Source organism: Ovis aries, chromosome 11 (assembly GCF_016772045.2).
Source record: "Ovis aries strain OAR_USU_Benz2616 breed Rambouillet chromosome 11, ARS-UI_Ramb_v3.0, whole genome shotgun sequence".
In the NCBI taxonomy this organism is placed as follows: Eukaryota; Metazoa; Chordata; class Mammalia; order Artiodactyla; family Bovidae; genus Ovis; species Ovis aries.
In genome coordinates this window covers 35,796,017-35,808,224 of record NC_056064.1, presented here as the reverse complement: position 1 = coordinate 35,808,224, position 12,208 = coordinate 35,796,017, and the positions used below count along the sequence as shown (strand labels likewise).

General features: G+C 48.9%; 1 protein-coding gene across 4 annotated transcripts in view; it reads left to right on the top strand.

Moving 5' to 3' along the window:
- ABCC3 (ATP binding cassette subfamily C member 3) overlaps positions 1-12,208 on the top strand; it is a 48,390-nt gene that overhangs the window by 17,521 nt on the left and 18,661 nt on the right. For 3 of the 4 annotated variants that reach the window (XM_027974733.2, XM_027974734.2, XM_027974735.3), the window contains exons 9-17: positions 3,016-3,193; positions 3,292-3,453; positions 3,973-4,065; positions 5,263-5,466; positions 5,571-5,717; positions 6,104-6,191; positions 6,510-6,576; positions 6,818-6,944; positions 7,023-7,199. In XM_027974733.2, coding sequence (XP_027830534.1) covers positions 3,016-3,193; positions 3,292-3,453; positions 3,973-4,065; positions 5,263-5,466; positions 5,571-5,717; positions 6,104-6,191; positions 6,510-6,576; positions 6,818-6,944; positions 7,023-7,199 — 1,243 coding nt within the window. The other variant, XM_042255813.1, reaches the window with a different exon arrangement.

Sequence of the window (12,208 nt, the reverse complement as noted above, 5' to 3'; positions counted from 1 at the left end):
AATGAGGAAGCAGAAAAACAAAAAACAACAACAAAAAATGAGGACATAAGAACTCAGAGAAATGAAGTGATTTGACCAAGGGCACGCAGCTGGTGGAGATGGATTTGAGTTCAGAGCTCTGAACTCCGCTATGGTGCCCTTTCCAATTGTCCCCTGAGTAGCTTGGGCTAGGAGGAGCTCTCAAGTGAGGGAATGGGAAGGAGCCCTCACTCCATTGCTCCTCCATTCATGAATTTGTGCATTTGTTCATTCAATGAACATTTGTTGAGCCTCCAGGGTCTCAGAATAGTGCCAGACCCTAGGTATACAAAGATAAATAAGATATGGTCTTAGAGTCTTGTGGGAGAAACCAGTGTGTAAATCTGTTAGAGCACAGTGTGGGCATAGGTGTACTCAGGTGTCTGAAAAAGCCCTCAGAGCTACCCTGGGAAGGGGCAGGGTTCTCTTGCCAGCCAGGGAAGTTGTTTAGTTTGGAAGGACCCGCAGCTAACTAACTAAGTGAAGAAGGAGGTGAAGGTTCAGAGTCACAAAGGCCTGAGACAGCATGACTCAGGAATTCCAAGCACTTACGAATGCTAGAGGGAGGGTGACTGGAGGGAGGGGCAGAAGAGCAAAGAGAGAGAGGGAAAGCTAAGAAAATCCTTGAAAGATTTGAAGCCAGGGAGGGCATCTGGCTTGCATCTGGAAGGATCCCCTGCTGGTAGTGTGGGTGGCGTAAGGCAGTGTAGCCAGATGGCAGTGGGCCAACTAGGTCTAAGGAAAGTCCAGGTCAGGAGTGAGCTGGGTTCAGGAGCTACTCTGGAAATGGGTGCCTGTGTCAGGGAAAGGGTGGGGACAAAGGTGACCTGGGCTCTTGGATAGCTAGAGAATGATGGATTTTTTTTTTTTTTTTTTTGCTGAGATAGTGAACTCAGCAGGAAGAGAGACCTGGGCACGGGGCACGGTGGTGAGCTGCGTCTTCGCCATGTCAGGCTTGAGGTGCTGGTGGCCCCCAAGGGAGATTCCCAGCTAGAGGGAAGTCAGAGAGTTTTCAGAGTCATCATGGAAGCCCAGGGCTCCATCTCTTTGGCTGACCCCATCCAGAGAGGGGCCTTCATGTGAAGGCCCCAGACGGAGTCCTAGGGCATTCTGACAGGTATGGGGGAGCAGAAGACTAACCTGGAGGGGCCAGAGCTGGGAAAAGAATCCAGATTGTGGACCAGGGCACAGAGGACGCATCCAGGGGAGGCCATGGCCCCCAGTGAAGCGAGTTGACCAGGAGAATAGAGCCTGAGGAAGGCAACAGGGAGCTTGTTGGCGACTTTGCCAGAAACAGAGGCTGAGACAAAGGGGAAGGCCTGAGAGAAGGGTGTCTGCAGTGGAGACAGGGCCGGTGAAGGTCTAGAAACTTCCTATTAAAGGTTTCAGTTTCCTAGGGTAACAGAGTCCCACAAACTGGGTGGCTGAAAACAGGAATGTATTTTTTCATGGTTCTGGAAGCACGGTCTGAAATCAAAGTGTCAGTGGGTTGGTTCCTTCGAGAGGCTCTGAGTGAGATCTGTTCAGCTTCTGGTGGTGCTGGCAGACTCAACTTCTTTGGCTTGAGACTCATCGCTCCAATCTCTGCCTCCATCTTTGCACAGCATCTTCCCGTATGTGTGTGTGTATGGGTGTCTGTCTGCATTTGTGTCTCTGTGTGCACATCCCCCTTGCTTTTCTCTTATAAAGACGCCAGTCACTGGATTCAGGGCCAGACTATTCCAGTACAACCTTATCTTAACTTGACTACATCTGTAAAGACTCTATAAGGTCACATTCATAGGTACCAGCGGAGAAGGCAATGGCAACCCACTCCAGTACTCTTGCCTGGAAAATCTCATGGACGGAGGAGCCTGGTGTGCTGTAGTCCATGGGGTCAGTAAGAGTTGGACACGACTGAGTGACTTCACTTTCACTTTTCACTTTCATGCATTGGAGAAGGAAATGGCAACCCACTCCAGTGTTCTTGCCTGGAGAATCTCAGGGACGGGGGAGCCTGGTAGGCTGCCATCTATGGGGTCGCGCAGAGTTGGACATGACTGACGCGACTTAGCAGCAGCATCAGTAGCATAGGTACCAGGGGTTAGGACTTAAGCATGTCTTTTGGGGAGTCACACCCAACCCACAGCAGAAGAGGCCTGGCCATGACTGTGGATTCCTCCATGGGGCCAAGAGGAGGTTTGTCCTAACATGGAAGAGACTTAATCATGTTAGTCTGCCAAGGCACAGAGCTGCCAGTGGAGAGGAGGTTCCTGGGGATGAGGCAAAAGGGGGCCAATGATAAAGCATGCTCCTGAAGAGGTGGGTGGGATCTGGGGCTTAGGGGGCAAAATCCAGCGTGCAAAGTCAGAAGGACACCTCCTGTCCTGAGGCAGATGGAAGAGGGTGAATGTTTGCAGGGAAGTTTGTAGTTGGCAGGGAGTTCTCAATGGGAACAAGTAAGTGGGCCACTGCTGAGAGAGGTGGGGAGTGAGGACAGATCAGAAGGTAAGAGGTGAAGAGGACTGTGGGAGAGGAATTAGATTAGGGTCCTGGAGAAGGTCACTGGGCAGCTCTGGGGGCTGCTGATACTGAAGAGGATAGGGTTCAGTGGCGAGAGCCTGTGTAGTCATGCACTGGACTTCAGAGCCCTCAGCAGTCCAAGAAAAGGTGCAGGAAAGTCTAATCAACGGACATGTGGCATTGCTTCCTGCCACATGGTCCAAGGAGGCAAAACAGGCAGGCCAGTGAGGTTGGTGGCCAGAGCGTAATAACGAGGTAGGCGGAGGGAAGCCGTGGGAGATGGGAAAGGAGGTGGAGGAAGAGAGGAGTGAGGAGACAGAGTCTTGCGCCAGCTCTGGGCTGATTCTCGTGGTCTGGGTTGGGGCTGTGGAGGGCCAGCAGCCTCCAAATGAGAGGCTTGAGAGAGTGGAGGCTGAGGGGCAAGAAGAGAGCAGCAGTAGGGGGAAGAGCCTAGGGGAGATTCCCCATGCTTATTGTTCTCTCCTCCATTTGCAGCATCCTGATCAGATTTATTTCAAACCCCACGGCCCCCACCTGGTGGGGCTTCCTGGTGGCTGGGCTGATGTTCGTGTGCTCCGTGATGCAGACCCTGATCTTACACCAGTATTACCACTGCATTTTTGTGATGGGGTTGAGGTTTCGCACGGGCATCATAGGTGTCATCTATAGGAAGGTCAGCTGGAGCAGCAAATGAGGGGCTGGGGAGGCCAGCCCTGGGGAACTTTGAAGAGACTCGCGTGACCAGTCCATCAGCCAACTGTCCACCTGCAGGCTCTGGTCATCAGCAATTCAGTCAAACGTGAGTCCACTGTAGGAGAAATTGTCAACCTCATGTCAGTGGATGCGCAGCGCTTCATGGACGTTGTCCCCTTCATCAACCTGCTGTGGTCAGCCCCCCTGCAGATCATCCTGGCAGTGTACTTCCTCTGGCAGGTGACTCTTGAACCCTGATCTCTGCCTCCTTCCTCTGACTTCTCCTTCCTTCAGATGGGACAAGAGAGAGTTATTCTGGGTCAGCAGAGGGGTGGGGGACAGAACTGTGAGGATGCTGGTGTCTGCAATCAAGTCTTTCCAGCCTGTGAGATTGTCCCTCTTACAGAACCTAGGGGAGGGAAGAGGGCCTTGGAGACAAGGGGGGTGTGACTCAGGTTGTCATTGCCTGTCTATCTGTAATTGCCTCTCTGTGTGTCTGGATGCCCTTCAGTGGCTGCCTGTTTGTCCCTGTCTGTTGTCATTATCTGATGGCTGGCAGTTTCTGCAAATGTTTTTGCAATTTTGGCTTTATCTGTATGTCTTCTTTTCACTGTCCATCTGTTTGGCTGACCACTAACTTTTGCTTCGGGCCCATCCCCGCATTTCAGGTCAATAGGCTTCTGTCTGTTGGGCTCTGTCTATATATACTCTGTATGTTGGTCTGTCTGTCTGTCTAATCTATCCATTGTGCATCCTCAGAACCTGGGTCCCTCCGTCCTGGCTGGAGTTGCTCTCATGATCTTGCTAATCCCACTCAACGGAGCTGTGGCTGTGAAGATGCGTGCCTTCCAGGTGGGTGCTAACAGACTGAGCTGTTCCTGCCTGGAGCCCTGGCCAGGTGCCTGGAGGAGTGCAGTCACTAACCTGGGCCTTACCCACTACCTTGCTTACTGAGTACAGATGGCTCTAAGCCACTTTCACAAACCTTAGCTTACTCTTGCCTTACAACCCTGAGAGGCTTTAGAAACATTCTCATTTTGCAACTAAGGAACCAAGGCCCAGAGAGATTACAGCAATCCAGAATCAGACAGAACTTGCCTCTTCTGGTCTAACGAGAGTTTCTCCACCACATTGCGCTTAGTGTAAATAGCCAGTCATTCAGTCCTTTATTGGCAAACATTTATTGAAGTCTTCCCTAGCCTCCCACTGTACACAAAATAAATGACAAATTTCCACTACCACCCACTAGGCCCCTGCTCACCTTTCAAACCCTCACCTCCTGGAATATGGCTAAATTTCAGCCAGTCTGGCCTTTCTTTTCTCCAAATCACCAAGCTCTGCATGCCTCCGGGCTACCATACATACTGTTCGCTGAAATGTGCTTCAGCCTTCCTTGCTTGCCCAGTTCCTTTCCTTCCTTCACCCCAGCGTAAACTTTGATTTCCCAGTTCCCACCCAAATTATTCTCTCCCAGAATCCTGCTACTCCCATTGGGGTGTGCATACTGCTTTAGCGTAAGCATTTATTCAGGGGATTGTTTGCATCCTAGCTACTTCTCCTATCAGACTGTCAGCTTTATGATGGTTGGGGCCTTCAGTTGTTTATCATTATCTGCCCTACGTCTAGCACGTGGCCTGGCGCATAGTAGGTACTCAATAAATTGGGGCTGAACGAATAAATTAGTGTGGCCTGCTACACCTTGGGTTGGGGACTGGGTAAAAAAGAGAGATAAGGGATCTATTCCCTCAGACTCACATGGATTTGAGACGGCATACATGTTCAGGGTGCCCTATAAGAACATGCCTTAGAAACCCAGGGAAGGGGCCTGGGATGGTCAGTGATGGGCACTGAGGCTGGAGCAGGATTTTGTCCAGCAGAGAGGAAGGGAGCTTGGCTTGGGCATTCCAGGCTGGGGTACAGTACAGGCTGGCAGGGAGGAGTGGTGGGTAGTCTAGCTGCCGTGTGTGTGTGAGTGCAGAGAAGATGTGTGCCCCTATTGGTAGAGGTCTGGGGAGGGGCTCAGGTATGCCCTTGCCACACTTTCCATAGGTAGAGCAAATGAAGTTCAAGGACTCACGCATCAAGCTGATGAGCGAGATCCTGGGTGGCATCAAGGTGCTGAAGCTATACGCCTGGGAGCCCAGCTTCTTGAAGCAGGTGGAGGGCATCCGGCAGGATGAGCTCCGGCTGATGCGCCAGGTTGCCTACCTCCACGCCATATCCACCTTCATCTGGGTCTGCACCCCCTTCCTGGTGAGGCGCCCATACCTGGGCTGGTGTCCCGTCTCCTGCTTGGTCAGCCTGGGCCTCTGAACCCAGCAGACTCCGCCCTGACACCCATCCCCACCGCTGCCCAGGTGACCCTGACCACCCTCGGAGTATACGTATCCGTGGACAAGAACAATGTGCTGGATGCTGAAAAGGCCTTTGTGTCCGTGTCCCTTTTCAACATCTTAAAAATTCCCCTCAACATGCTGCCCCAGTTAATCAGCAACCTGGCCCAGGTAAGCCTGGGTAGGGCTGGGGTTCTAGTGGAGTTTGGGCAGGTTGGGGCTATTTAGGGTCGGGGATAAAGTTATTGGAATCAGGGGAGGGCCATTTGGCATTATGAAGAATTGTTTGGTCAGCAGACTCATGGGCCATTTGGAGTCATTTAGGTAGGGTTTCTGGAAACCCAAGTTCTGGAGACAGCCTCCTCTTACCAACATGGACCCTATCTTTGGCAGTGGGAGCCAGCCAAGAATCAGGCATGAGAAGGGACCCAGCACCAGCATCTGGGCCCTCAGGGGGCCCAGCCTCACCCAGGAAGGTGGGGGCCAGCAAGGGTAAGAGGAGATGGGCGTAAGAAAGGCATAGCTTCCAGGGCTGACTCACACCCTTCTGCATGCAGACCAGTGTGTCTTTGAAACGGATCCAGCATTTCCTGAGCCAAGATGAACTTGACCCTCAGTGTGTGGAAAGAAAGACCATCACCCCAGGTCCAGACAGCCTCTACCTGGGCTTCCCTTAACCCAGCCACTTCTCCAGAAAATTCTGTTTCAAATTTTTAACTTTTCTCTTGTGGCCTCCTTTGCTTCATCCTCCTTTCCCATCTGTTCTCACTCTGTTACCCCTCCCCAGGACCCGCCATCACTTTCCTTCTCTAGGGCGCTTCTTACTCCTCCCTGCCACCTCCCCCTCACCACCCCCAAGCTTCCCTGTGCTCCCGTTGGTTCCTTTCCGTAGGGCTCTTCCACCCAGGGATCCTCTCCCCCTTGCCCTGGGCCCCCTGACCCTGTGCACCTCTGTCTTCCCAGGCTACGCTGTCATCATACACAATGGCACCTTTACCTGGGCCCAGGACCTGCCACCCACCCTGCACAGGTACCAGCTTCTCCTTCCCTTCTCAGCTGCCTGAAGTGGACCACAGTTCAGATCGTAGCAGAAACCGCCGCCCCCCAACCCCCCGCTCCCACTCGTCAGCTTTTGACCTGGGATACAGGAAGAGCCTCAGCTTGCCAGGGTGCTGTCTGAAAGGGAGGAGAGCTTGGGTCTTCAGGTGGAAGGTGGGGGACAAAACCTCGATTCCTCCTCTGACTGGGGCTACTTGTCTCCTTACCCCCAGCCTTGATATCCAGGTGCCCAAAGGGGCACTAGTGGCCGTGGTGGGGCCTGTGGGTTGCGGGAAGTCCTCCCTGTTGTCCGCCCTGCTGGGAGAGATGGAGAAGCTGGAAGGCAAGGTGTTTATGAAGGTGAGAGGGGCAGGGATTACTGGGAAGGGAAGCTTGGCCAGGCCTTGGGCAAACCCTGAGGTAAATTCCTTTGGCCAGGGTTCCGTGGCCTACGTGCCCCAGCAGGCATGGATCCAGAACTGCACTCTTCAGGAAAACGTGCTCTTTGGTCGAGCCCTGGACCCCAAGCGGTACCAGAAGGCTCTGGAGGCCTGTGCCCTGCTAGCTGATCTGGAGGTTCTGCCTGGTGGGGACCAGACGGAGATTGGAGAGAAGGTACCGTCTCTTATCTCACTCTCTGGGGGAGTTAGCACACACAGCGGTCAGCCTCAGTCCAGCTCAGATCCAAATAAGCATTCGTTCATTCACGCATTCATCTATTAATGATGTCATGCCTAGCTCTGTGCAAGGCACTGGTAAAGCAGATCTATTACTGGGGGAAGCTGACTTATAAACGGGTAGGGGCTGTAGAATGTCCTGGAGGCCAGGCTAAAGGCCTGTTCAAGGTACTGGGAAGGAGTAAAGGAGGTAGTCTGCATAAGGAAAAGTATCACTTTTGAGCTGAATCTTAACAGCTAAGGAAGAAGCTCTTATCATGCATCAGATTTTTATGACATACCTACTATATGCCAGGCAATATTATATATTAGTAAATGTGTGTCCGTGCTGAGTCACTTCAGTCGTGTACAGCTCCTTGTGACCTCATGGGCTGATTCCTCCAGGCTCCTCTGTCCATGACATTCTCTAGGTAAGAATGCTGGAGTGGGTTGCCATGCCCTCCTCCAGGGGATCTTCCTGACCCAGGGATCAAACCCACATCTCTTATGTCTCCTGCATTGCCGGGTGGGTTCTTTACCACTAGCACCACACGGGCAGCCCATACGTTAGTACAAACACCAGACTAAAATCTCTGCCTTCATATAGCTTACATTCTAGTGGGGAAAGATATGTTAGCAAGGTAAATCAGTAAAATGTATAATATTAGGTGGATGCTAAGAGGAAAGGATGTGCAAGTTTGTATTATCAGTATGCTTTGTGAAAGCCTCACTGAGAACTGGAGACTTGAACAAAGTGAAGGAGTGGTCTGTATCTGGGAACATGAAGCCCTGTCTGGGATATTTGAGGCAGAGAGAGCAGTAAGTGCAAAGGCTCTGAGGCAGGAGTGTGATTGGGACATTTAAGGACCAGCGAGAAGAACAGTGTGGCTGGAATGAAATGAGCAGGGATGAGGAGGAGGAAGTGAAGTCAGTGAGGTATCCAGGCAGCAGACATAAAGCCTTAAGTCTACTATAAGGACTACGGCTTTTACCAAGGGTGATGGAAAACCTTTAAGGGTTCAGTTCAGTTCAGTTCTGTCCCTCAGTCGTGTCCAACTCTTTGCCACCCCATGACAGCACCCCAGGCTTCCCTGTCCATCACCAACTCCCGGAGCTTGTTCAGATGCACGTCCATCGAGTCAGTGATGCCATCCAACCATCTCATCCTCTGTTGTCCCCTTCTCCTCCTGCCTTCAATCTTTCCCAGCATCAGGGTCTTTTCCAATGAGTCAGCTCTTCGCATCAGGTGGCCAAAGTATTGGAGCTTCAGCTTCAACATCAGTCCTTCCAATGAATATTCAGGACTGATTTCCTTTAGGATTGACTGGTTTGATCTCCTTGCAGTCCAGGAGACACTCAAGAGTCTTCTCCAACACCACAGTTCAAAAGCATCAGTTCTTCGGATATTGATATCAGTTTTCTTTATAGTCCAGTTCCCACATCCATACATGACTACTGGAAAAACCATAGCTTTGACTAGACGGACCTTTGTTGGCAAAGTAATGTCTCTGCTTTTTAACATGGTCATAGCTTTTCTTTCAAGGAGCAAGCATCTTTTGATATCATGGCTGCAGTCACCATCTGCAGTGATTTTGGAGCCCAAGAAAATAAAGTCTGTTATTGTTTCCCTTGTTTCCCCATCTATTTGCCATGAAGTGGTAGGACTGGATGCCATGATCTTAGTTTTTTGAATGTTGAGTTTTTAAGCCAGCTTTTTCCTCCCCTCTTTCACTTTGATCAAGAGGCTCTTCAATTCTTCTTCACTTTCTGCCATAAGGGTGGTGTCATCTGCACATCTGAGGTTATTGATATTTCTCCCGGCAATCTTGATTCCAGCTTGTGCTTCATCCAGCCCGGCATTTCACATGATGTACTCGGCATATAAGTTAAATGAACAGGGTGACAATACACAGCCTTGACGTATGCCTTTCCCAGTTTGGAACCAGTCTGTTGTTCCGTGTCCGGTTCTAACTGTTGCTTCTTTGAGGGTTAGTGTTAGGGTTAAGGATGGGGGCATTTGATGCAATTTGGTGTGACTGGAGGTTAGCAAGGTGCAAAAGATGCAGGGTAATACATAGAGCTTTGATGACTTTAGTTAAGGTTTTGATCTTTACCCTAAAAACCTTGGGATATCAATGAAAGGTTTTATTTTTGTATTAATTTATTAGTTTTTGGCTTCTGCAAAATATACATGACGTGGATCTTTTTTGGCTATGCCGGGGCTTAGCTGTGGTGGAGGGTTCTTCAGTTGCAGTGTGTGGGCTCTAGAGTGTGGTGGCATTCTCTGTGGCATAAAGGCTTAGTTGCCCCATGGCATGTGGGCTCTTAGTTCCCCGACCAAGCGAGGGTTGGACTCCTGTCCCCTGCATTGGAAGGCAGATTCTTAACCACTGGACTATGAAGAAAGTCCTCATAGCATAAATCTTTAACTTAAAAATCTTTAGAAGTATATAGATCAGTAATGTTAAGTTCATTCACACTGTTGTGCAACCCATCTCCAGAACTCTTTTTATCTTACAAAACTAAAACTCTGTACCCATTAAACAACAGCTTTTACTTATCCATGCACCCCTCAATGGACACTTGGGTTGCTTCCACCTTTCATATATTGTGACTAATACTACTATGAATGTGGGTGGGCAAAGGTCTTTTTAAGACCCTAGATACCCTAAAGTGGAATTTGTAAATCAATTCTATGTTTTTATTCTTTGAGGAACTGCCATACTGGTTTCCATGATGGCTGCACCATGTTATATTCTCACCAACAGTGCCCAAAGGCTACAACTTGCACACATCCTGGATAACACTTGTTGTTTTCTGGGGTGGTTGTTTGTTATTTTGGTTTTGTTTTTTGATAATAACCATTCTAATGGATGTGAGGTGATATTTCAATGACATTTCAATTTGCATTTCCCAGTCATCAGTAATGTCGAAACACCTTTACATAAGTAAGGTAATATGAGATAAGTAAGAGTAATGTTCAGAACACCTTTACATGTGTTTGTTGGCAGTTTGTATATCTTCCTTGGAGAAATGTCTATTAAAGTCCTTTGTCCACATTTTAATCAAGTTGTTTAGTTTTTTGTTGTTGAATTGTAGGAGTTCTTTATATAGACTAGATAGTAACCCCCTATCAGATATATGAGTTGCAAATATTGTCTTCTATCCTGAAGGCTGCCTTTTCACTTTGCTGACTGTGTCCTTTGATTGCACTGAAGGTTTCAGTTTTAATGTAATCCAGTTTTTCTATTTTTTACCTTTGTCGCTTGTGCTTTTGATGTTATATTCATAAAGTCATTGCCAAGTCCAATGTCATGAAACTTTTTTCCTGTGTTTTCTTCTAAAAGTTTTAGAGTTTCACCCCTTTTTTTTAGATACTAAAGATTTCAACGTATATTCCTTCAAAACAAAGACATTCTCTTACGGATCTATGGTTAAGTTATCAAAATCAAGAAATTTATCATTAATACAGTGCTACTATCTAAAAATCACTGTCTGACCTTTGAAATGTCATCGTTTATCCCAGTCTTTTTTCATTGTTTTCTTTCCTGGTCTAGAATTCAATCCAGGATCATGAGTTGCATTTAGTTGTCATATCTCTTCATTCTCTGTCAATCTGGATAGTTTCTCAGTCTCTGTCTTTTATTTTATTTTTAAATATTTATGTATTTACTTTCGGCTGTGTGGGGCCTTAGTTGCATCGTGCAGCCTCTTTGTTGTGGCATAAGAGCTCTTTCTCTGGGCTCTTCCTTACGCCACGCAGGTTTCTCTCTAATTGTGGCATGCAGGCTCCAGAGCACGTGGGCTCTCGAGTTGAAGTGGGCAGGCTCAGTAGTTACAGGGCGAGGGCTTAGTTGCTCCACAGCATGTGGGATCTTAGTTCCCCAACCAGGGATTGAACCTGCATCTTCTGCACTGGAAAGCAGATTCTTAACCAGTAGACCACCAGGGGAGTCCCAGTCTGTCTTTTAGAATATCAACACTTTTAAAGAGTACAGGCCAGATGTTTGGCAAAAAGTTTCTCAATTTGAACACCATTAGCTGTTTTTTTTTTTTTTGCAGGGGGTTGGGAAACCACAGTAATGTTGTATCCTTGGTGCGTCATATCGGGAGGCACATGATCTCAGTTCATGTCTTCCTGACTAATGTTAACTTTGATCTCTTGCTTGAGATGATATCGTCCGTCGATGATTTCATTTTATAACCTTCATTGATTTTTGCCTGAGTCAGTGTTACTATGATGTGGGCCAAATGTTGATTTTGTAACTCCATTCTTTCTATGATTATTAGTTGGCATTTTACTCTAAGAAAGAGCTTTCCTCTCCTCCCTTTTTGCTTATTCTTTAGTTTCTTTCTATCAGTGCGGGCTCATGTTTGCTTATGTGATTCGGTGGATTATAATCCATTACCATCATTTTTTATTTGGATGTTCAATTTGCCAGCGAAGAGTTTTAAGCAGGGACATGAATTGCATTTTGAAAAGCTGCCCTGGCTGCAGTGTGAAGGGGCCCAGAGGCATAGGAACCAGTGGCGAGGCTCTCGTGTTGGTCTGGGGAAATGATCTGGGCCTGAGTCTGGCAGTGGGGATGAGAAACTTTTAAGTAGGAGTCTGAGATGATAGGAACCCAGAGCAGACCTCCCCATCTACAGTCTAACTCCTTCTTCCCGTCTCTCCTGGACCCACACTGACCTCACAAGCCTGATTTGTGCCCAGAGCATAGTAGCGCTGAAGGAAGCCTGCTTGGTCGAATGCAGACATGTTCACACGTCTCAGTCACTGTAGCTGCTGTGGTCACCCCTCGTTTCTCGGCAGCTGCAGCTCCCACCCCACGTTTGCTGTCCCCAGGGGTCAGTTTCTCAGGGAACCCCTAAAGAGCTGAGCCTGTTCCAGAGGGAATGAGGAGAGCTGGTGGCAGGAAAGCGAGGTGTGCCTCTGGGGTCTGCCCGCTGGGCTCTGCCTTGCTGCTA